This window comes from Patella vulgata, chromosome 3 (assembly GCF_932274485.2).
Source record: "Patella vulgata chromosome 3, xgPatVulg1.2, whole genome shotgun sequence".
Lineage (NCBI taxonomy): Eukaryota > Metazoa > Mollusca > Gastropoda > Patellidae > Patella > Patella vulgata.
The window spans coordinates 15,034,319-15,060,334 of NC_065881.2; the positions used below are offsets into that span (position 1 = coordinate 15,034,319).

Genomic DNA, 26,016 nt, shown 5'->3' on the forward strand with positions numbered 1-26,016 from the left:
GCGGTTAATGTCTCGACTCCACCCTCTTGTAACTTGAAATGAATATTCATGAAAGAAAGAAATGAGTGACAGTTGTTTTAAAATGCAGATTATTTTGAGTGACATTTTAAATAAACAGATTTATTTTTTGTATGAGATACCGAATCAAAGAGTTGTTTCTTTTTCTATTTATGTTAAATCTTTAAATATTAAAATCAATTGTCATTTAGCTGGTAATATCCTATTGTAATGATTAATCGTTTCTATTGTTTCCAGTTAATCACGTTGAGTTGTACCTATTTATGATAAGATCCGTGTCTCTGTAAGGAAGGAGAGCTGTGCTGTATGTTAGGTTAAGGTCCCTTAATCCCTTCAAACCCCTCTACACAGTACCGCCATTGTCTAGAAATTAATGTCACAGGTAGATCGAGGTGTATTTAATCGTCCCCTGTTCTTCAAGGGGTCATACAGTGTCGAGATGATACAACCCTACAAGCTACTTCAATCCTTCTATACAACCACCAACATCAAATCAAATATGTACCACCATCTGTTCACGTTATTTACCAGTATTATGATTATCCTGGAAGTTACTGCTCGTGATTTAAGAGTAGGAACATGGCCAAACAACGTTCCAGATAAATCCAGCTTCATTATTTCCGAGGACCAAGAGTTGATCACCACCAATCAAGATATTTTACAATTGTTATTTAATAATGGTAAATCAGTCGTAGATTATCGTAAAGCATCCACGGTTTTTATGGTGAAATTATTTAATGAGTTACAGCGAGGACAGACTGTAACACAGGGATCAGACCAATCGTGGAACAAACCTGATATTTCTCAATCAGATACAATACGAAGTTTCTCAGCTAAAGGTAAGTTTGTCATCTTATAAACACATTTTTTTCCATTTTTATTGTTCTGGAACGCTGTTGGATATGTTGATTGCACGTCCGCTTCCGCTGAAGTAATATCGCGGGCTATAAAAGTTATACGTGATAAAGTATTAAGGTAAATAACAATATGTTAGGCAAAACTGATGTGACACTATTGATGTAAACTGGGAAACACCCAACACAACAAATATCAGTGAGATTTTTATTGATGAGGAAAAACATATAAGCAGTTTTCCTTTGGGAGCTAGTGCGAAAATTTGTTTGTTTATATTAATTTTATCAATATGACCAGCAGAACGTATTATAACTTTCCAGTATCTAGATTTGTCTGTAAGTAAAATAACCATGACAAAGTTCTATTAGATGTTTCCAAAATTATAAGTATAGTCTGGCTTGTGGACAACACTCGCCACTACTATATTACCATACTAGTAGGGTAAATTATAAGCATAGTTTGCCCCGTGGACAATACTGACAGCTACTATTATAACATGCGTGTTGGGAACACACAAGACTTGAAACATAACTGGCTTTAATCACAATGACACTTTCTTGTAATTAATTTATGTTTTTTTCTTTTTCATTTCAGATAAAATCAGTTCGACAATGAAATCCAATAAAAATGTTTACTTCCAAATACCACAGCTACCAGAAAATGAACGACTGAGGTCGGCCGAGATTAGATTTTTACGTCATCCTATCAAATACGTGCCAGGTGTAAAGATGAGGTTCAAAATTGAACTAAAGCGAGGCGATACCGTGATCAAAAAATTAGCTTTAAGGACAAAACCAGCATCTCAAGGCGAACACGAAGTTATTGATGTTAGTAGAGTTGTTAGACCTTGGATTAATGGTTACCATGGAAATATTACGATTCACATGAAAGTTCCAAGAAAACTTAAATTAACCAAAAAGCGCGGTTCGGCGGATTCCGGTTCTTTAATAGTATTTTATTTAGAAGATGGACAATTTTTATCAAATGTTTATAAAACTCAAGAGAAACATAACAAAGAATCCGGTGTAAACAATGTTCTCTCAAGACAGAAACGACATAAGATCGGACGGAAAGGTCGTAGACGCAACCGAGGAGAGTGTAAACTCTACAATTTTGAAGTGGATTTTAATGTCATAGGTTGGGGCCAGTGGGTTATTCACCCTCAGAAGTTTAATGCTGGATTTTGTCATGGAGAATGTGCTTCTCCTATCGATGTAAAATATAAACCCACAAATCACGCCATGTTGAAAGCCTTAATGCGTAGTAAGGTGAAGAATATAGCGCCTGGTGCTTGTTGTGTACCAACTAAATTAAAACCATTAAGTATGTTATATTATGAATATGATGAGATAGTTGTCAGACATCACGAGGAAATGATTGCAGCAGAATGTGGCTGTCGATGAAATTGAATTCAGGATTATTGTTGGCAATAAAAGTGCAAAAATTTGAAAATTTTAAACAATTTATTTGCTAGATTATCTATTAGTAACTATGGAAACAGTAGAGTAACTCACGAATCACTAAAAGTGCATAAACATGGAGAAAGAAATCCATTCATATTTACTGGCATAAATTGTTGATGCATGTATATTTAATATTTACTAATATAAATTATATATGCTTGTGTATTTACTGGTATAAATTGTATATACTTGTGTATTGAATTTTGACCGGTATAAATCATATATACTTGTGTATTTACTGGTACCAGTAAATCCCATGGTATGATGTGTATATTGTATATTTTCTAGTATAAATTATATATCCTTGTGTATTAATTTTAACTGGTATAAATTAAATATACGTGTGTATTAATTTTTTTACTGGTATAAAATATATACTTGTGTATTAAATATTTGCTGGTATAAATGATATATTTACTGGTATAAATGATATATTTACTGGTATTAATTACATATACTTTCTCATGTATATTGCCACCCGGTGCAAAACTCTAGCCACGCCCTCTCACACTGGGTGGGTGGGTACTTGTCGTCCATGGTATTGTATGATTTTATTAAGGGATCAAACGTTTTGTAAAACGGATAAAAACAATTTAAATGAAATTATTCATCACTTGTCCACATATTAGACATTTAACTATGAGAATGTATATTTTTTGTATATTTATTACTTTTCTCATAGTTTTGTAAGTATTTGTGTATTGTGTACTCAATTTAGTACGAAATAAATATATTATTATTATTATAAAGGGGGACAGAGGGCGTAACAAAGTCTAGCCACGCCCACTGTATTGAAGTTGTCATATCACACGGTGCTTTTTTTATAATAGATATTTTGTAAAGCTGTTTATACAAGTAAATATGTGTTGTTGTTTACTATTTTGTATTGATCAGATTCTAGATAAATACAGATTATGTTGTGTATTTTTATTGTTCGTTATTTATCACATCTGAAGTTTAAGATAAATAAATGTTCGAATCTCTTCGGGATCTTTTCCTTGTTGATATCACGAAACCTTAAAGTTGCAATTGCAAATTTTCAAGTTATATTTTTAAAATGTATTAAAATAAAGCCATAAAATAGATGGTATCCATAAACAGTCCTACCTTGTTAAAGAATAATCCTATCAATCCTATAATTCGCTATTGCCAGCTGAGAAATTGGCAAAAATATCATTTTTAACTTCAAATTCCAACGTTGGAAAATGGCTGCCCCGTGTTGTCAATAGCAAAACAGGGGAGGTAATTGTGTTGTTATTTCCTGTGTCATAGATTTTTAAGGGTGGGAAATAATGCCCATGATCGTATAATAGTGATTTGATAACCTATTGAGCAAAAGACATAATTATGTTTTGACTTTCTTAGAAAATTTGAAATTCTCGCTTTAACTGTAGTGAACAGACTGTTCATATAAGGTACCACTCGAAGGACTAGAATGCCTTTAACTAACAAGGGGACATAACTCCGTCTTGCACCACAGATAAGGGAACACCACTCTATCCTGCACCACTGGGAAGGAGAAACTAGGTTGGAAATGCATGAGGAGCAGCGAGATCCATCCCGGGATCTCCAGGTTACTGAGCCAGTGAATACCAAATTAACTGGTTTCTTGATGAGTGACTAAGGAAATGTAATGGGGTTTAACGTCCCGCAGTTCTGCATCGATTGGGCTAATGAAGACGGAAAGTGACTAAGGCTATATTCAAGTATGGTAATCGAGTTGGCTAACGCATGTGCCTTAGATTAGATCATAAGCTCTCCTTAAATAATCCTTAAAATAGGCCCTGCAACACACTTGATGATTGTACATGTATGCCCGTCCGTCTTTATTACATCATGGTGTTTGTTGAAAAGTCAGTACATTACTATGTTTTTATTAAGTATAGAATGAATAAAAACAATCGAATGTAAGGACTATTTCTATTTTTCTCGTTTTCCCTTATCTAGTGACATTCAATTACTTTTTTGAATTATCTAATATCCTCTCACAGTCTCATATAACAACTTTTAGTTAGCATAAATTCGCCCGTGTATCTGTTATCACTCTTCACTTCATTCAGTTATATTGAAAGTTAACTTCCTTTTCTTGAAATCTTCATAACGCATCTATCGTAACAATGATCTCTGTGTTAAAATTATATTTGGAACGTGTTTAACCAGTTTTATCACACATGTGATAATGACTGACACCAATATTGTTCTCTCTCTCTCTCTCTCTCTCTCTCTCTCTCTCTCTCTCTCTCTCTCTGGGGGTTAATGTTTACATACTATTCAAATAAATCATTTTTCAAATGCCATTTCACTAGGTCTTGATATCAGAAAATCAAATATGCAAACATAATCGTAAACTGGGTCTGGGTTATGAATTACTCGGGTTGGTCAAATCCTCGTCCAAGTAACTGTTTACCGTTGCTGCACGTGAAAATCGTGCTTAAAATATCAAACCGGCGTTGGCTTCAAGAAGGTACTGGAAATAGTGTCCGTATTTTGTACAGTTCGCAGTGGTGTTTTCAGTCGAAAATGGATATATATATATATATGAACTAGTTGGTGTTCTTAGATATACCAAAGGTTTCACTGGAAAGTCATATACTAAAACTAAGCATACGACGCCGTCCTGCGGTTGCATGGCAACAGGAACGCCCCCTTTTCATCCTATTTGATGCTAAATCTTGTCATATTTACTGCCAAACACGCTGTCTTTCCTTTCAGGGCCGGAATAAGGGGGAGTGGGGTGTCAAAATTTTTCTTATAGGCCTACCAATGTATTTAATGACTGGCCTTTATACGTTCAAATATTCCTATTTACATATGTAAAGTCACTTCACACATCGTCGATCATTGTCTGAATGTCGCGTGCACTGTTCACGCATGATGAAGTATCGTGAACTGGTCCGGACAGACTGATGTCTTTTACTCATTTTATATACCCATATACACCTTTATCTAATTTTATATTACTTCCAAATAATGTTGTAGAATTTAATTTGCAGAAGAAAAAAGTTAATATTGTGAGTTAATTAACCCGAACCGATGTCACACCTCTCAGTGATTGTAGCGGCCTAGTGAATATTCACTCTTGATCAGTGGCCCCAATATTAAAGGGGAACAAAATATTTGTTTAAAAAAATGTATAATACTTAAATATGTCCTGTTACGGTAGAGTTTAACAATGGGACATACAATGTTCGCAGCTATGATAGTGCGAGAGAAAGAGAGAAATGGAGGTTAACGTCCACTCGACACAAACTGGTATTTCAATAATTTTTTATCACGTAGGGGTCTTTAGTAGTGGGAGGACCCGGAGAAAACTCACGTCCGACGACAGGCGACCGTATTCCTTGACACATACAAGCGGGGAATCGAAACCACGACACTTGAATGACAGATTTTGTGATTTCACGCTCAGACCACCACCCCACCCCACTCCACTCCACCCCAACCACCCAATATGGTAAGGCAACAAGGATTCGACCATCGACACAAACTAGGTCATTTCGGGACTAACATATGGTTTTTAATTTTTATTTCAATAATTCGCTTGGGCGTAGGGGTCTTTAGCAGTGGGAGGAAACCGGAGGACCCGGAGAAAACCCACGAGGTTGGACAAGCAACCCTACACCTTGTCACGTACAACCAGGGATTCGAAACCCCGCCTGTTGACTCAATGACAGGCCTTATGATACAGCACGCACGTGCTAACCATTCGGCCATCCACCCCATCCCCATCCCCATTTCAGTCATTCATTTCGTATGTACTTGAATGGCGACCATACCCAAAAATTAGTATACTATTTTGTAATGGCTCCTACTCCGGTTCACATCTGTTATACACAAAACGACTAATTAAACCTTTTCAATTTACCGAATGGATGCGGAATAAATACAACCTGATTAACATATAGATCCATATTTCGTTTCGTCTTCTATATTTTCGATGGCCTCCTCTAGCGTAGTAAAGGCCAGTAAAACGAAATTTTGAAATATATAAAACGAAACCAAATAGGATCTGTGTTTTAATCAGATTGGGAATAAATACTTCGAAAAACTCTCGAAGTATATATATGTATAGTGTTTTCGAATAAAAATAGTCGATTTAGGATTTTAAATGTCGGCTCAACAGAAAACGAAGTATATATTTTTGTTTATCACTAAAACTAATGTTACTAATTTATATATTACAGGAAACTATTGACGTTAAACGCTTCACTGAAGTCTGTGGTTTATGGCTGGAATTTAAACAGAAAATTATTTGAAAATCTAGGAATCGTCAACAGAATTTATCTCCTGTTTTTTTTTATTAAACTGTGTAAATAGTAATTTAAAGTCATATTATTAGCGAAACAGTATGTGAAAATACCAGTACTTCAAAGAAGAAGTTAATGGTTTTATCAGCACGGGATACTTTCACACTCACTGATCTTACCAAATCAATGTGTTTATTGTGTACATCCATTTGCTCATTCAGAGATGGAAGAATTCACTTTGTATAATCCAAAGTCTCTCATTGGTAAAAGGTTTACTAAACACAGATCTTCACAATCGAAGATAGAGAAAATGACATTACATGACATGGGACGAACCTCTCACGATAGTAAATCAAGTCAGGACATATCACCAGAATTGACAAAAACTTCTCTAGGTACGAATACATGCAGACATGCTAACACAGAAATCGAAGACATGCTAAGAAAATCCGACAACACGAAGATTGAGACAATGGCACAAACTTCTCACGATAATAAATTATTTAACGTTGGATTTTCAAACTCAAAGATGAAGCAAACGACATTATCTGACGGGATAAGAACTCCCCACGGTACTGAATCAAGTACCCATAGATCTTCTAGGATAAAGATAGAGCAGGGGACATCACCTGACACTGCAAGAACTTCCCACAATACTGAATCAAGTATCCATAGATATTCTAGGATAAAGATGGAGAAGGGAACATCACCGGACACCACAAGAAATTTCCACGACACCAAATCAAGTAACTCAAAGATTGCTAAAAGCACATTACATGATATCCTTCCAAGTTCCCAAGATACCAGGTCCTGTAACAACAGATCTGCCGACATAAAGATGGAAAAGATGACACCAACTGACACTGCAAGAACTTCCCACGATATGGCAAGTAAGGACAGTTCTCTTGCCTCAAAGACCACAAACACGACATTATCAGACAAAGCAAGGACTTCCCGAGATGCCAAATCCAGTAATGACAGGTCTTCGAATTCAACGATGGGGAAAACGACTCTCCATGGGACCACGCCAGGAAACCACAGATCTGCGAACTCAGAGATGAACAAAATGGCATCCTCGGACAAAGCAATGCCTTATCATGAAGTCAAATCTCGTAATGGTAGATTTGCTATCTATAAAAAGGAGGACAAAATACTACTTGAACTTGCAAGAACTCTCAGCAATATCAAATCAAGTAATCATAGATCTGTCAACTCCAATATGAACAAAACGTCATTACCTGAAATAGAAAGAACTAGCAAATCTACCAACCGCAGATCAGGCAGCCCAAAGATGGAAGAATTGAAATGGAAGAATCCTAGACCTTCTCCCGGTACCACGCCAAATATCTATGAATCCCGTATCCCCAAATTGACACACTCAAAAAACAGTACAACTCGCCTTAGATCATCTTTGGTTAGTCGGCAGATACAACCAACTCTCCGTGGTAGTACTCATAATCCCATCCCGTTAATGTCCCTGACAACTCAGCCCCCAACATACTTGGCAGGTCGATCATTCAAGTCCTCTGAGATTCCTGAAACTAACACGAAACTGTTAGCGGCAGTTGTTTGAACCAGACGCATACAGGTAGCCTGAGTTCAAGATCTGAAATTAGATCTGCTACTCGGCCGAAGACATTACCAGCAGAGTCGATTTGCAGTTTAAGACCAGGTCCAGATGTTGAGTCCATTCCAGCCGTGCCAGGCCTAAAGCCGGATAAATCTATAGGCTGTGGCAATGATGCCCCAAATGCTTTTGGCTCACTAGTTGTATCTGGACAAAGGCGCCCAGGATTGAAATATGCCAGACCAGGATGCGCGGAGTCAGTTTTAGTACCATCTGCTCCTAAGAAGTTCAGATCCCAGTCACCTGCAAAGTCTGCTCGCTTTAGTTGTTAGTTAACTGCATCATCTATTGTGGCTACGTCTATTCCTTATCTTGCCCCAAACAGTCACTGAGGTCAGTTAGCCCCTTCTCTAGAACGAAGGGTCGGACCTTGTGGCCCTGTCGGTGGTTTTACCGTGGACACGAAGAAGCGCAATCAAAGATTAAATAAAGCCTCACTGTGCCCAGTCCCTGGATGTGGATACAAAAGTAACAGTTTAAAACTACATGTGCTGACACTTCATCCCCCTTCCTTTTTTCGGGTACCCCGAGGTAGGTTAGCCTCCCCGTGTCCGGGAGTTATCAGCAAAAGGATATTAACCTTGCGATCTGTGGCCCAGGCTATCCCAGGGGTCGGCGAAAATCTTTGGAGTTTGATGCAACGTGTTAATAGCGACCACCTCATTCCCCGTGATAGCAGAGTTGATCCACCTATCACTAATTTCTCATTGAGCCCCCTAACTCGCCCAGCCAGTTTAACTCATTGGAGAGTGTTTGCCTCCATATTAGGTTACGTCTCGGAAATAGAAAGACGCGCAATTCTAAATAGGTTCTTTTAAGAAAGTGCAGACCTTTTAGGAAGTACAGACTTTTTAGGAAGTACAGACATTTTTTGAAAGTACAAAGTTTTTAGAAAGTACCGATCAATAGAAAAGTACAGATATTTCATAAAGTACAAAGTTTTTAGAATGTACAGATCGTACAGATCAATAAGAAAATGCAGGCTTTTAAGCTCTTTCTTTTAAGAAAGTCTGTTTCTTTTAAGATGCTGTCCCTTTCAGTTTCGGAAAATTCTTCCCTTAAAACCTTTTTTTTGATATTTTATATGTAGATGATTATTCTAATTCCTGGTCAGGGACTGAGCTAAGAATACCATGTCCTAATGTAGAATTCTATTCTCTTTAGTTTTATATCTTATTCAGAGGGATTTTGTCAGAGAGAAGTTGTTTATTATAATAAGAGTCCCAAGTTGTGGATGAAACACAAGTTTGTTTTCGTTAACTTTCTAATTCAGCAAAATTCCAGTTTTAAGAATGATCATGAAAGACTGCATTAATATAAAAATCTTTTTTAAGGTTTAAAAACTTTTTTTTTTCATCCGATGCTGTAAACATAAAAATCCTTTTTAATGTTTAAAAACTGTTTTGATTTTGATTTGTTTCATCGGATGCTGTAAATATAAAACTACTTTTTAATGTTTTGTTTTGTTTTGTTAAATCCGATACAGCACATAAAAAACACTCCCTTTTTATGGGTTAAAACTGCTACCCGATACAGTTTATTATGGGTTAAAACTGTTCTGTTTTATTTTGTTTAATCCGATACAGTACATATAAAACTCTTTTTTATGGTATAAAAATGGTTTTGTTTTATTTTTTTTAAAATCCGATACTGTAAATATAAAGCTCATTTTTAATGTTTAAAAACAGATTTGTTTTGTTTTGTTTTGTTTCATCCGATACAGTAAATATAATCTGATTTGTTTTGTTCTGTTTCATCCGATGCTGTAAACATAAACTGATTTGTTTTGTTTCACCCGATACTGTGAATATTTAAACTGTTTTGTTTGTCTTGTTTCATCCGATGTTGTAAATATATAAAAATTCCTTTACTGGTTTAAAAACTGTTTTGTTTTGTTTTATCCGATGCTATAAATATAAACCTTTTATTAGCCGTCTCTGTCCCTTCATCAGTCTGGCGTCAACATTTGCTAAAAACAACACAGTTGTTAAAATACAAATATATCAATTACATTCATTTTTTACAAAAATACTTTTTTATTTCTTTCGAAGATTTATTTCATCGGGATTTTCCCACGTGGTTTCCTCTTGTCAGTGCTGCAGGACGGAGGTCCTGACAAGGACAGCTGTGTAGTCATTCGGATGAGACAAACACCGAGGTACCCTGTATACATTGGCGTGCACGTAAAATATCCCTTGACAGTTGGAATTCGATATAAGAGTAGGCCGCAATGTCGCTGCCCGGGCAAAATTACCCTCATAGCACACTGTATGGCGTATGCCCATCTTCATAAGCCCAGTTGGAACTTTACAGTAGGACGTTAAACCCCATTTCATTTTTCGAAGATTTATATTATAGAGTGGATGGGCATTTTGCGTAAAAATAAAATTGAAATTGTCTATTATTCGACGTTAAATTTTTCGAAAATTGTGAGTTATTCGGGTTGCTTAGTCCACATCACAATTTGTATTAACCGGATGTCAATAATTGCAAATGTCCACAAGGAAAATAGCTTTGCAAGTGTTAAAGAAGTCACGAACCGGTACTAATGAATTGGCTTGGAATTGAGACTGCGTTTGGCAGTATAAAAGGAGAAAATGGTATGTTTACTTTTCTTTACCATTTGTGAACTATATATTTGGGTTGAATAAATGATTCTGTGCACAGTTTCTTTGTTCAAAATGTGAGGGTCCAACTCAGAGTTAGACATCTGTATTAATACGGTATTTGCAAGCTAACTGATATTTTAACATTGCGCCGGATATGTATTAAGGCTTTTTTATAGATTTGCCATATCGATTTGAATTTTGTGGAGATACCATACCATGTGATATTATAGTCCATTTCAAAGTATGTCAGCGAGTTCGTTAATTACGCTTATTCTTGTGGATGGACATAATTGAAAAAACGATGTGATCACCTGATCATATCATTCAATCGCACCTTGAAGTGATTTTGCAAGTTGCTGTAATCACTTCGGAAGTCAGTTTCGATAAATTTGTTAATTAGGGTACCGTAATCAATTTGAATTAGATGGACGCTAAAGATGAAAATTTGATTGAATGCAAATCACTTTGGCTGATCATTAGTCAATAAAAATGCCTTTAATGATATCAATAAAAAAATACAAATTAGAGCTGAAAAAAATGACAAACCTTGAATTTGTACCTGACAGGTGACTTTATTTCCATGCTTGAAGTGATTAAAATTTCTTACTGATTCTTGTTAGCATACTTTTATAGGGTCAAGGTATATCATTCGCCATATTGTTTTCACTTGGTGAAGACATTTCCTCAATACTCACTACATGTAACAGTATCACTTTCATTCCGTTGTATTGAACACTATAAGACTTTATTTAATTCTTGTACAACACCCAATGTCACTAAATTAATCATTTTATAGCGTTATTATTTACAAATCCAACTTTAAACATAAATATGCAAGAGCTAAATCTGCCTATTGCAGGACTTTCTTTAGGTCTGAAATGTTATCTAAATTATTAATTAGACATTAATTAACTTATCCAGACCATGATCAACTCTCGATGTCATCGCTAGCCTTCGATGTGTATTGGATTAGGTTCTGATTTGCTGTTTGACTTCCATTCATAATTTAATCAAGAAATGGATAATAGAGACTATGTTTTTTATTGTACCAACTTTAGTAATGATGATTGAGGCTAGGCTGAAAATTCAATCGCTAAAATCTCGATTCAGAGTGGATCAATTTTACTGAAATTTTCAGCAAATTCCTTTTACATTATCTAGTATTTAACTATTATAGTGAGAACTACCAGCTCTTTATCTAATGTCCCATAGTGTATCTTTAAGGAATAATAATTTCTGAATACTAACTCCGTTGGATGAGATGACGTAGTGTTTGGGGAACCTCTTATTTCTGATTGGATAATACAAATATAATTTTCATTAGAAACAGTCTAGATCACGACACACAGTCCCTTTGTTAAACTATTCGTTGTACCTGATTTGGCCAAATAAAAGTGATTTTACTTGATCGAGCATTTGGTTACCATCCAGTCCAACGAATCTGTTTTGTATGGTTTAATTTTATTTCAATAATTCACTTGCGCATAGGGGTCTTTAGCAGTGGGAGGAAACCGGAGGACCCAGAGAAAACCCACGTGGGTTGGACATGCGACCCTACTCCTTGTCACATACAACCGGGGATTAAAAACCATGCCAGGTGACTCAATGACAAGCCTTATGATACAGCGCGCACATGCTAACTATTCGTCCATCCAGCCCCCCAAGTTGAATTGGAACCTGCATATATAAAGACGGATAGTGTCACTAGTAGTGAATGTTGTGAAATGATCAAGGTCGAAATATCTTCACAGGGTCAAAACAAACTGGTGCGTAATATATGTTGTCCCTATCCTAGTAGGCTAGACAAGATATTGTAAGAAAATTTAATCTCTCCAATTGGAATTCGAAGTAAGAGTAGGAAAAAATTATGTTAAACCTCATTTCATGTCCTTTCCGCACTACAAGAAAGTAATGATATCGAAACTTTATATATTACAGGAGACTGAGGATGTTAAAACATTTCATCAGTGTGTTGTATGTGATGAGATATTTGAATGGTATGAATACTTGGAAATCCACAATAAAATACATGTTAAAGAAGAGAAAACTGACGATGTTGAAAACCAGACTGAAATACATGATGATGAGGAAGAAACTGGTTACATAGAAAATATTAAAGATGAGAAACCAGACAAAGTTGTGGGACTTGATGGAAGTAAGGGAGACAACTCTGTTCAAATTATGGGAGATAACTCTGAGCAAAGTGAGGGAGACAACTCTGATGATCAAAACAGGAGACTTTTTAAACAAGAGACAATACATGAAGTTGAAAAGGTTGAAGGTTTCGGAAACTTTAGTACAAAAACAAACCATAACAAAATATATGTTGAAGGGGCGGAGACTGATCTTGTTGAGAATAGAATACACAAGAAACATGTTATAGAAGCGGGATGTATGGAAAGTTCGTCACATCAATGTACAGTTTGTAGCAAGAATTTTAAGCAATACACTGACTTAGAAAAACATTATAAAATACATGTTAAAGACGAGGAGTCTATACATGTAGCTACTACTTCACATTACTGTATAGTTTGTAAGGAGCATTGTACACAATATTTAGACTTAGTAGAACATTATAAAGTACATTTTAAAGAAGAGGAGTCTAAAGCAAGTACTTTGTATCAATGTACAGTATGTCCAATTAGTTTTAAACAATATATAGAATTGGAGGAACATAGTAAAGTACATATTAAAGAAAAGGAGTTAACAGAATGTACCACACATCAATGTACAGTTTGTCAAAAGAATTTCACTCTATTCATTGATTTACAGGAACATAATTGTAGTAAAACTGATTTAAATCAACTCGGTCAATCTGATGATGTGCCTTTAGGAGAAAAATTAAAGAAAAAAGCAGACTGGCCATGCTCTATTTGTCATAAATCATTTTCTTGGAAATGTAGATTGCAAAAACACATGAAACATCACACAGGGGACAAGCCTTTTAAATGTGATGTGTGTGGTAAATCATTTACACTAAAGGCTAATTTGCAATCACATGTCAAAATACATAGTGGAGATCAACCATTTAAATGTGATGTTTGTGGTAAATCATTTAGCCTGAAATCTAATTTACGAGCGCACATCAAGATTCATACTGGTGACAAGGCTTATAAATGTGATGTTTGTGGTAAATCATTTACCCTGAAGTCAAATTTGCAACAACATATAAGAACTCATACCGGCGATCAACCTTTTAAATGTGATGTTTGTGATAAATCATTTTCCCAAAAGTGCAGTCAGAAGAAGCACATCAAAACACATTTTAAATGTAGCGCTTGTAAGACATCATTCTCCTCTGGAGATCAACTGACAGAACATATGAAGATTCATACTGGTGAACGCTGGATAAAAATTCGCCCAAAATATCAAGATAATAAAAATTAGTCGTATCAAATGAAATGAATGTAGTTGAGTTTAATATGCTACTCTTTTGCACCCACCAGCCTACTGAACTTGTAGACTAGCATAGGCCATGCAGTGTGCTATAAGGAGAATTGTGGCTGCCTAATCTTTATTGAATTTCAGCTGTCAAGGGTTCGTTTACGTGTTCACAGGGCAAATGTCCACTGTTTGTATTTATTTTATTGTTTCTAGTAGAAAAGGAGGGGGTGTTGAGGATTCTGACCGAATGTTTTAGTGCATGCTCATTAGATTATAATATCTGTAATTGAGTTGAATGGCTAGGTTTTGAGGCCCCACTTGAATATTTCGAGGACTATGATCACTTTTTCAACCTTATTAGGTTTTCTCCGGGTCCTCCAGTTTCCTACCACTGCCTGCTAAAGACCCTTACATGCAAGCAAATTATTAAGATAAAATTGAACCGTATTATGTTAGTCCAAAAATCATCTAGTTTGTGTTGAGTGGATGTTAAACTCTCTCTCTCTCTCTCCTCCTTCTCTCTCTCACTTTCTGTGTAGAAAGGACAATATAAACCTGTTGAAATTTACACAAAATCCAATTATGCAAACTCAAGTTATCATGTAATGCAAATGATTTTATTTGCTAACCGAAAAGAATAAGACACTGGGAAATCCCAAAATGAAGGACAGGTTGCTAGACAGGGGGGGGGGGGGAATAACTCTGGAATGCTGAATATTGACAGGGTTGGTCGTCTCATACATCCAATGCATCAAGCCAAATGTGGGAAAAGTTCTGTTAAAGCTATAGCCTCTGTCGCATTCACAAGGTTTTCAGTTGGGTGGGGTGGGGGTGTCACCCCCTCATTACCCATAAGTTTTCCCGCAAGTTTTTTTTTAATTAAAAAATCTGTTATAATATACAGACTCAGTGGTGTTCACAATGTTTTCGCAAAAAGGGGCACAAATCTGGTATGAAAGGTTACGGAACGCTGAATATCGATAGGATTTGTCTTCTCATGCTCATGACCAGAATGCTTCATACCAAATTGAAAATGAATCCGTCCAAAACTGTAGCTTCTGTCGCGTTCACAACCCAATTGTTCACAGACGGCCAGGGTGACGACCTAATGAAGTCTAAAGATGATCTTCTTTGATTGGCATTTAGTAATTGAACATATTAACACAGTGTACAATTTTATGGATACACAATTACTGAGTTTAATGCTAAGTGACGTTTCGACGAGGATACTCTCGTCTTTATCAAGCAAATGATACAAATATGTGAATTGTAAGCAAATATATACAGAATATGCAATGAAAATAACAATAAAATACAATTAAAATGTAACACCTTTGATGGTCCCCTAATCAAATGTGTTAAGTTTAATTGTATTTAGGGGACTTGGATGGCTGAATGGTTAGCACATGCGCGCTGTATCATAAGGTCTGTCATTGAGTCAACTGGCGGGGTTTCGAGTCCCCGGTTCTACGTGACAAGGAGTAGGGTCGCTTGTCCAACCTCATGCCCTCCGGTTTCCTCCCACTGCTAAAGACCCCTACGCACAAGCGAATTGATGAAATAAAATTGAACTATGTGTTAGGCCCGAAATGACCTAGTTTGTGTCGAGTGGACGTTAAAACCCATCTCTCTCTCTCTCTCTCTCTTTCATTGTATTTAACATCACTCTTCCATTGGAGGCTTCCATCTTTATCGGCCAAAATCGCAGCCATAGCACACTCTATGACGTATGTCCATCTTCATTAGTCCAATTGCTGCGGGTATTGTCGAAAGATTTTGACAACGAAATCATTGGTTCCATTTTCTATCTGAAACTCACAGGAAAGTGCTCTAGATATAATCTACGGCGATGTAATTTTCACGTTCTATTTCATGGTTTGAAACCACACCATTATAGACTTACTGACACTCGATTCAATGATAGACCTTATGATCTTAAGCGTAAACATTAAACCATTCACCACCCACCACTCCTCTCTTTTGAAATGAATTGGAGTTTAACGTCCTAGTGTTCTGCTCCTAGACTGGGCTAATGAAGACGGGCAAACGCAAGATGCTATGAGGGAATTTTTGCCCGGCAGTGGGACTACGGTTTACTCTTATATCAAATTCCAACTGCCAGGGAATCTTTTACGTGCACGCCAATGTATACACGGAACCTTGGTTTTTCGTCCCATCCGAACGTATAGACAGATGTCCTTGTCAAGCCCTCTGTTCTGCACCTATACTGGGCTAATAAAGACGGGCATACGCCATACAGTGTCCAAGGGGAACGATCTGGAAAATCACTTTCTAGAGGGGATCGAACAAGGGACCCCAAGGTCAGCGAGCCGACATCTTACAGTGTACTATGAGGGAAATTTTGACCGGGCGGCGGCACTACGGCCTACTCTTATATCCAATTCCAGCTGCCAAGGGATCCCGGTTTTTCGCAACTAAACAGCTGTTCTTGTCAGGCCATACGTCCTGCACCACTGATAAGGGGAAACCACGTCGGAAAACCCCGTTGAACTTTCTAGGCCAATGCAGGGATCGAACATGCGACCCCAAGCTAGCGAGCCAGCGTCTTAGCCACCGTGACCCCCACCCCATGTCTTTTATTCTAGTACGTAATCTTTTTGATGCAAGAAAGAAGGGACCTTAAACCTCATTTCATTAATTAAAGTCCGCAAGGCCATAGGTTTTCGTTTTCAACTTTTATTTAATTAAACTTCGGATGTGATAAATAACGAACAATAAAAATAAACAACATAATCTGTATTTATCTAGAATCTGATCAATACAAAATAATAAACAACATTATACGCCTGTATCAGCTTCACAAAATATATATTATAAAACAGCACCGTGTGATGTGCCAACTTCAATTAAGTGGGCGTGGCTTGAGTTTGTGACACTCTGTGTCTCTCCTTTATATCTTTATACCCACCCAGCCCTTAGCCTAGCTTTAGAGTGAGTGGGCGTGGCTAAAGTTTGCACCGAGTGACAATATTTTTATACAGAAGTAAATATTTGATACACATGTATATATAATTTATACCAGTAAATATTTAATATACCAGTAAATATATAAGTATATATAATCCATACCAGTAAATATTGAATATACCAGTAAATATACAAGTATATAAAATTTATACCAGTAAATATTGAATATACCAGTAAATATTGAATTTACCAGTAAATATACACGTATATACAATTTATGCCAGTAAATAAACACGTATATATAATTAATACTAGTAAATATTAAATATACAAGTATGTACAATTTATATAAGGGCCTATTTAAAATGCAATTATATATAATTTATACCAGAAAAGAATGAGTTTCTTACATATTTCCATGTTTGAGCACTTTTAGTGATTCATGTGATCACCATAGTTACTCTACTGTTTCCATGGTTACTAATAGATAAACTGGTAAATAAAAATAGATGGTTTAAAATTTTCCAAATTTTGCACTTTTATTGCCAACAATAATCCTGAATACAATTTCATCGACAGCCACATTCTGCTGCAATCATTTCCTCGTGATGTCTGACAACTATCTCATCATATTCATAATATAACATACTTAATGGCTTTAATTTAGTTGGTACACAACATGCACTGGGCGCTATATTCTTCACCTTACTACGCATTAAGGCTTTCAACATGGCGTGATTTGTAGGTTTATATTTTACATCGATAGGAGAAGCACATTCTCCATGACAAAATCCAGCATTAAACTTTTGAGGGTGAATAACCCACTGGCCCCAACCTATGACATTAAAATCCACTTCGAAATTGTAGAGTTTACACTCTCCTCCGTTGCGTCTACGACCTTTACGTTCGATCTTATGTCGTTTCTGTCTGGAGAGAACATTGTTTAAACCGGATTCTTTGTTGTGTTTCTCTTGAGTTTTATAAACATTTGATAAAAATTGTCCATCTTCTAAATAAAATACTATTAAAGAACCGGAATCCCCCGAACCGCGCTTTTTGGTTAATTTAAGTTTTCTTGGAACTTTCATGTGAATTGTAATATTTCCATGGTAACCATTAATCCAAGGTCTAACAACTCTACTAACATCAATAACTTCGTGTTCACCTTGGGTTTCTGGTTTTGTCCTTAAAGCTAATTTTTTGATCACGGTATCGCCTCGCTTTAGTTCAATTTTGAACCTCATCTTTACACCTGGCACGTATTTGATAGGATGACGTAAAAATCTGATCTCGGCCGACCTCAGTCGTTCATTTTCTGGTAGCTCTGGTATTTGAAAGTAAACATTTTTATTGGAGTTCTTTGTCGAACTGATTTTAGCTGAAATGAAAATAATCGTAAATTATATTAATATGATTTTTTAAAAACCAAACAAAGATTGTGATTAAAGACAGTTATGTTTGAAGTCTTGTATTTCCCCTATGGTTATAGTGTTATAGTAGTGGTGAGTGTAGTCCACAGGACAGACTATACTTATAACTTAACCCCCACTAGCATGGTATTATAGTATGTGTGGGTGTCGTCCACGAGGCAGACTATATTTATAATAGCAGTGTTGAATGTTGTCCACAGGGCAGATTATACTTATAACTTAACCCCGACTAGCATGATATTAAAGTGTTGGTGGATGTCGTCCACGTGGCAGACTATACTTATTATAGTAGTGGTGCATGTTGTCCAAAGGGCAGACTATACTTATAGCTTGGTATTGTAGCAATCTTGGGCAGACTATACTGATAATTATTTCCACTAGCACGGTATCATAGCACTCGTGAGTGTTGTCGAAGATACCCAGTTTGCCTATATTTAGGGGGTCGGGTCACGGTTGCTAAGTGGGTAAGACGCTGGTTCCCTAGTCTGGAGGTCGTGTGTTCGATCCCAGCATTGGCCGAGAAAGTACATCGTGATTTTCCGACGTGATTTCCCCTTGTCAGTGGTGCAGGAAGGGGGGCCTGACAAGGACAGTTGTCTAGTCGTTTGGATGGGATTAAAAACCGAGGTCCCGTGTACACAATGACGTTCACGTAAAATATCCCTTGAAAGTTGGAATTCGATATAAGAGTAGGGTGTAGCGCCGGAGCCTGGCAAATATTTAACTGATAGTATACTGTTTGGCGTTTGCACGTCTTCATTAGCCCAGTTCGGAGCAGAACAGTAGGACGTTCAACCCCATTTCATTTCATTTTCTATTGAAGGGTCCCAGAACAGTGCCATATAATACAAATATCACATGACAATTCTTTATAATATAAAACACTTTTTAAGAAGACAATCTTACCTTTAGCTGAGAAACTTCGTATTGTATCTGATTGAGAAATATCCGGTTTGTTCCACGATTGATCTGATCCCTGTGTTACAGTCTGTCCTCGCTGTAACTCATTAAATAATTTCACCATAAAAACCGTGGATGCTTTACGATAATCTACGACTGATTTACCATTATTAAATAACAATTGTAAAATATCTTGATTGGTGGTGATCAACTCTTGGTCCTCGGAAATAATGAAGCTGGATTTATCTGGAACGTTGTTTGGCCATGTTCCTACTCTTAAATCACGAGCAGTAACTTCCAGGATAATCATAAAACTGGTAAATAACGTGAACAGATGATGGTACATATTTGATTTGATGTTGGTGGTTGTATAGAAGGATTGAAGTAGCTTGTAGGGTTGTATCATCTCGACACTGTATGACCCCTTGAAGAACAGGGGACGATTAAATACACCTCGATCTACCTGTGACATTAATTTCTAGACAATGGCGGTACTGTGTAGAGGGGTTTGAAGGGATTAAGGGACCTTAACCTAACATACAGCACAGCTCTCCTTCCTTACAGAGACACGGATCTTATCATAAATAGGTACAACTCAACGTGATTAACTGGAAACAATAGAAACGATTAATCATTACAATAGGATATTACCAGCTAAATGACAATTGATTTTAATATTTAAAGATTTAACATAAATAGAAAAAGAAACAACTGTTTGATTCGGTATCTCATACAAAAAATAAATCTGTTTGTTTAAAATGTCACTCAAAATAATCTGTCACTCATTTCTTTCTTTCATGAATATTCATTTCAAGTTACAAGAAGGTGGAGTCGAGACATTAACCGCCGTCATCTTAATTGCTGCTACGACGACGGATGAAGTGTACAATTCTCTACACATTTTTTTTATCAATTAATGCACGCGAGTAAACTATATCAATACTCATCAATCTAACCAACACATATGTAAAGAAACATATCCAATGTAATCATTGTGACCGCTGGCTATTTCATTATACCCGTATATCTAGTTCTCTTAGTCCTTCGTACAGAAAACAGCGATAAGCCATCGACAATTCGTCGCAGATTAACCACCCATGGTTCCGATGATCACGTGGGACGGCCGTCTTTATAAAATAAACAATACTGGAATTGAAGAATAGTTTAAAGGCCTATTGGTTGATTTGATAGAGATAGCGAGGGAGGGGGCCGTTAAAATACATTTAAATTAAAATGCCCTGTGGTCACCGACGGTTTGATTGCTCCTTGTGACTTGATAAATATACAAGTTTCACAATGAATACATCACCAATAAAAGTGACCGAATTCTCCCCTCTTGACAATAATCCTAATCGTTTTAACATTTTAATGTGTTTATCTGTTACTTATCGATAGATTAGACTTCACACGTATGTTTCTTAATCGATTGTTGTGTTGGTAGTTGGTAGCCACTGTGGCTAAGTGAGTAAGACGTTGGCTCGCTATAGCCTGGAGGTCACGGGTTCGATCTCCGTGTTGGCAGAGAAACTTCATAGGGGTTTTCCTGCAGAGGGCCTGACAATTACAGCTGTCTAGTCGTTCGGATGGGACGAAAAACTGAGGTCCCGTGTGCACATTGGTGTGCGCGTTAAAAATCTCTTGGCAGCTTGAATTCGATATAAATGTAAACCGTAGCGCCGCTGCCCTTGTGGCTCAGCGACTGGAGAGCTGGCTCACTAACCCTGTACACTGAGGGCCCCTCGTTTATCGCCTGTATCTCTTGTTATTAGTGCTTTTTTTTTTAGACAATAATCTACATAGCCCTGGCACGAGACTGTGGATTGCAGTTGTCTCTCACGACTGGCCTCCGTATCCATGCGTTTGATTTTGTATGTATAGCCTCCACGGGACGTCGGCATTTTCGTACCATTCAAACAACTAGGCAAACTAGACAAGGCAGCTCCTTAATAACACACTGGATGGGGAATGTCCGTCTTCATTTTCCCAGTCGGAGCAGAACAGTTAAGCCCTATTTCATTTCATTTAATTTGGAAGCCATTGTGGCTCAGCGAATGGAGAGCTGGCTCACTAACCCTGTACACTGAGGGCCCCTCGTTTATCGCTTGTATCTCTTGTTATTAGTGCTTTTTTTTTTAGACAATAATCTACATAGCCCTGGCACGAGACTGTGGATTGCAGTTGTCTCTCACGACTGGCCTCCGTATCCATGCGTTTGATTTTGTATGTATAGCCTCCACGGGACGTCGGCATTTTCGTACCATTCAAACAACTAGGCAAACTAGACAAGGCAGCTCCTTAGGCGCCAACCCCGAGTCGGAAATCTAACTCAATACATGACAAATCAAGGAACCGGTTGACAGATTAGTGGTTAATAAAATGAATGTACACGTATATCCGAGAATATCAAAACAAAACTTCGAAATCAAAAAATATTACTACATATCGTAACTGTGATTCCGAACGAGTACGGGGGCGTATAAATGTGAACACGGGAACTCGGATTTTTGTCCCATCCGAACGACTACCGTGGTGTATAAATAAACAGCCAAAAAATTAATTTATTCTTCTATCGCCTGGTAATTAAACGATCAACCAATCTCTGAAATTCCTGATCTCAAAAACAATTTTGTTATGGTATCAGTCAATCACTGAGATTCCTATACTAGTCTTAAAACTGTTTCCCACGCCATTAGATCTTAATGAAACAAGTAAGGAGCAGTGATTGGGTTATTAAGAAGATAATCTGTTAATAAAATACATCGATTAAAACGGATTATCTTTTAAACTATTTAAAATATCTGTATTATATTTTGTAGATCTATGTTCGACCAGTTTACTAATTGCAATTTAACTGTCTTTTTTGTAAAAAAAGAAAAAACTAAAATGTTCTTCCCACGGTTTAATTTAAATATTTACCGTATATGCCATATTGGTTGGCGACTAATTTAAGAAATGGACTTTTCAAATTCCATATTTTAACAAATGTTAAGCCTACCCCTCTTTCAAATTAATTAAAATGGATTTTTCAAACATTGTATTTGATAAATACGGAGATTTGTCAATCTGATTGAAATACAGATCTATATTTCGTAACGAAATTTTGAACTATAAAAAACGAAACGAAATAGGATCTGTGTTTTAATCAAATTGGGAGATTTGTATTGGAAGAAGTTAGAGAAGTACAAGATAATACGTAATGGAAGAACATGAATACAGGCCCCAAGCATTCTCAGACTTCAGTTAAACATACAATATGCAAGAGCTAAATCTGTCTATTGCAGGTCTTTCTTTAGGCCTGAAATGTTATCTAAATTATTAATTAAACATTAATTAACTTATCCAGACCATAATCAACTCTAGATGGCATCGCTAGCCTGTGATCTTAAGTGGATTGTGAGCCGATTTACTGCATAACTTTCCTTCTCGATTAAACGATTAAATAGATAATCGAGACTATGCTGTTTATCGTATGAAATTTTCAGCAAATTGCCTTTACGTTATCTAGTTTTATAGTGAGAACTGCCAACTCGTTATCGAATCTCCCATAATGTATCTTTAAGAATTTACTCAACTTTCAATCACTGTTAATGAGAAATATGTTTGATCCAGAAACACAAAACTTTGCAAATAGTTCCTTATTGTTTTCAGTTGCGGCGCCCCCCCCCCCCCCCATCAATCTGGTCTGCCCTCTGTTTGCCCCCCCAAATAATTTTAGAAAATAAAAAAAAGTATTTGCGATACGTTTCGGTAATCAATGCCTTCTACGGTGAATAAATCCCACATCCCCACTCAGTCATAAACTTGCATGTTGTAGAGCATTTGCGGCAGTCTATTTTTCAAAATTTTCTTGGCGAGGTCCCCAATGGACTCGCTACTTTGGCGCTCACAAGGGGAATTCGTTGAGGTTCGCAAGTCCGTTCGTTTGACATTTTGTTCTCTAGTCGGATAAACTAGTGATCAGGCGTCGAACGGTATCTGGGCAGATCGATTTATCTCGACGATCGGTGCCTGACATAATACTGTAAGACAGCATTTCCGGCAGTCTATTTTTCAAAATTTTCTGGGGGAGGACTCCCTACTTTGACGCTCGTGAGTGGGCTTCGTCGTGATTCGCAAATCCGTTCGTTTGACACTTTACCTCATCGATCAGTGCCTGAAATACTGCCAGGCTGCATTTCCGGCAACCTGTTTTTCAAAATTTTCTGGGGGAGGCCCCCTACCCCTAGTTGAAGCTTGTGCCTTTGCCCCCTTAACCTTGGACTTTGCCCCAGCTTTGCCCCTCCAATCACCGACGGTTGGCGCCGCCACTGATTGTTGTATTTGATACATTAAAACAACCAAAATTTTATAAAGGGTTATATTTTATTCAAAATAAGAGGAACAATTTTGAGTAAAATCTTAACTTAAGTCTGAGAATGCTTTGTGAACTCGGGGCCATGTAATGTAAATTTACTGGCGACTTAAAATTGACATAGTTAACATAGATACGTTTGTGGATATGGCACCACGGTGGCTCAGTGGGTAGGAGGGTGGCACGCTAACCTGGAGGTCCAGTGTTCTATCCCTGCGTTGGCCGAGAAGGTTCGTCGGATTATCCGGCGTGACCCCCCCCCCCGTCCTTGTCAGTCGCGTAGGACGAAGGGCCTGGCAAGTGACAATGTCTAGTCGTTCGGATGGGACGGAAAACCGAGGTCCAGTATATCTTCATTATCCATTATATGTATCCAATATGTTTTATAATTATAAGGGATTGGGTAACGTGTGCGCGTTGGACCGGAAGGTCTGTCATCGAGTCAAGTGGCATGGTTTCGATTTCCGGCTTGTAGGTGAACCGTAGTAGGGCGCCTGTCCGGTTTCCCCCACTGCTAAGTACCCCTACGTGCAAGCGAATTATTGAAATAAAATTGAATCATACGTTAGTCCCGAAATGACCTAGTTTGTGTTGAGTAGACGTTAATCACCATTTCTCTGCATGTATGTATGTATGTATCTAAATCAGCTAGAGGGGTTATACATAAGCTTAGCCTGTTCCCCAGTCCAAATTCAGATATTTACTGAATAAAAATATTGTTTATAAAAATTTTTTTACTTCCACTATGCGACAATTCAGCATGACACAGTAGCAAAAAAATTGTGGGCATCTTGTATATTTTTATACATATGCTGATTACACTATTTTGCCTTATTGCACTATTTTGCCTATACCGTTTTTTTTAGGACTTCTAATTTTGTCTAATGGTTTGGATTGTTCGTACTTGGATATATTTTATTCATTTAAATCTACACATACCGCAGATTTATAAATAAAACCTTAGGTGGACTATATTTCCAGGGTTTGTTAACCTGCTGTCGGATCAGCTCATCGGCTTTAATACCGGTGAAACCTGTTTTGTTCTTATATCGACTGGTGATTAAAAGATCAGTCAATCTCTAAAATTCCTGATCTTAAAACCATTTTGTATGTCATTCTCTGAAATTCCCGATCTTAAAATCATTTTGTCTGTCAGTCTGTGAAATTAATGACCTTTTTAAAAATAAAACCATTTCCCACGCCAATAGATCTTGGGTATTAATGAAACAAGTAAGGATCAGTGATTGGGTTATTAAGAAGATAATCTGTTAATAAAATACATCGATTAAAACGGATTATCTTTTAAACTATATTTTGTAGATCTATTAAAGAGAATATGTTTGATCAGTTTATTAATTGCAATTTAGAAAAAATTTGTTTATATGTTTCTTGGGATACGGATTGCCCACATGATAGTCCGGTAAAAATAATAAATGACCTAGAACAAATTGCAACATAATTTTTCTCGTCGAAATCTGGTAGAGGGGTCCCTGAAGGTCTCCCAAACAAAAATCGCCCAAAATAAAAAGATAGGTTTTCGAGTAATTAGCATAAATCCAATATGGCCGCCATTGGCACCTTAAAACTCCAATAGCTACGAGTATCATCAATGCTTTATTGAGAATGGGGAACATAGAAGCCTTGCAAGCAGTTTAATAGTAAAGCTGTACAAACGAACTAACCTGTAGTTTTATTTTACGATCAGAAAGGAAACAAATAATTTCAAATAAGAAATACAGAAGCCGTGCGCATTCAAAGTACCGATCAGAAATCCTGGCCCATAAATATAATGTAGCTGTATCGCGAACGCTGAATGAAATAGGTCTAAAATTGCTTGGGGTCTCGCTGCTTTTACCAAACATAATAATAATAATAACCGTTTTTATAGCGCTGAACATTCAGTCAGTCTGACTGCTCTGTGGCGCTTTACAGCGTTGATATGATTATAAAAAAACATACATGTATATACAAATAAACAAAAGAATACAAAGGAATAGACAAGTTACAATATACAAATAGAAAGTGAAGCATTTAAATTATAGTATTAAAGTTTGGGTAAAAAACGGGTTTTTAGACGTCGTTTAAATATATAGCCAAGTTTGGACTTCCAGAGGCAATTTGTTCCATTCTTTTGGTGCTGCGTGCGCAAAAGCTCTTTCACCAAACTTTGACTTCTGTACTGGACATACAAGTTGGGTTTATGA

General features: G+C 36.9%; 3 protein-coding genes across 3 annotated transcripts; 2 read left to right on the forward strand and 1 right to left on the reverse strand.

Annotated features, from left to right (window-relative positions):
• The first annotated feature begins 553 nt into the window (after nucleotides 1–553).
• Nucleotides 554–2,276, forward strand: LOC126816196 (bone morphogenetic protein 4-like). The gene is made up of 2 exons (XM_050542463.1): nucleotides 554–857; nucleotides 1,468–2,276. The coding sequence occupies exons 1-2, from the start codon at nucleotides 554–556 to the stop codon at nucleotides 2,274–2,276; spliced, it is 1,113 nt and encodes a 370-aa protein (XP_050398420.1).
• An 8,421-nt stretch (nucleotides 2,277–10,697) lies between these two features.
• On the forward strand, nucleotides 10,698–14,221 carry LOC126816183 (gastrula zinc finger protein XlCGF26.1). Its single transcript, XM_050542444.1, has 2 exons — nucleotides 10,698–10,810; nucleotides 12,758–14,221. Exons 1-2 carry the CDS (start codon nucleotides 10,808–10,810, stop codon nucleotides 14,204–14,206), a joined length of 1,452 nt encoding a protein of 483 aa, XP_050398401.1. The 5' UTR covers nucleotides 10,698–10,807; the 3' UTR covers nucleotides 14,207–14,221.
• A 3,479-nt stretch (nucleotides 14,222–17,700) lies between these two features.
• On the reverse strand, nucleotides 17,701–25,778 carry LOC126816225 (bone morphogenetic protein 4-like; the record flags this gene model as incomplete). The annotated part of the gene is made up of 3 exons (XM_050542529.1): nucleotides 17,701–18,509; nucleotides 19,468–19,775; nucleotides 25,768–25,778. Coding segments are annotated over 3 exons (1,128 nt in total), but the record flags the coding sequence as incomplete, so codon positions are not given.
• Between the last annotated feature and the right edge of the window lie 238 nt (nucleotides 25,779–26,016).

Excerpts from the sequence above, each read along its gene's own strand:
- LOC126816196 (XM_050542463.1), top strand. The coding sequence starts at position 554 with ATGATTATCCTGGAAGTTACTGCTCGTGATTTAAGAGTAGGAACATGG. Across the intron at positions 858-1,467 it reads ACGAAGTTTCTCAGCTAAAG|ATAAAATCAGTTCGACAATG; the intron begins GTAAGTTTGTCA and ends TTTTCATTTCAG.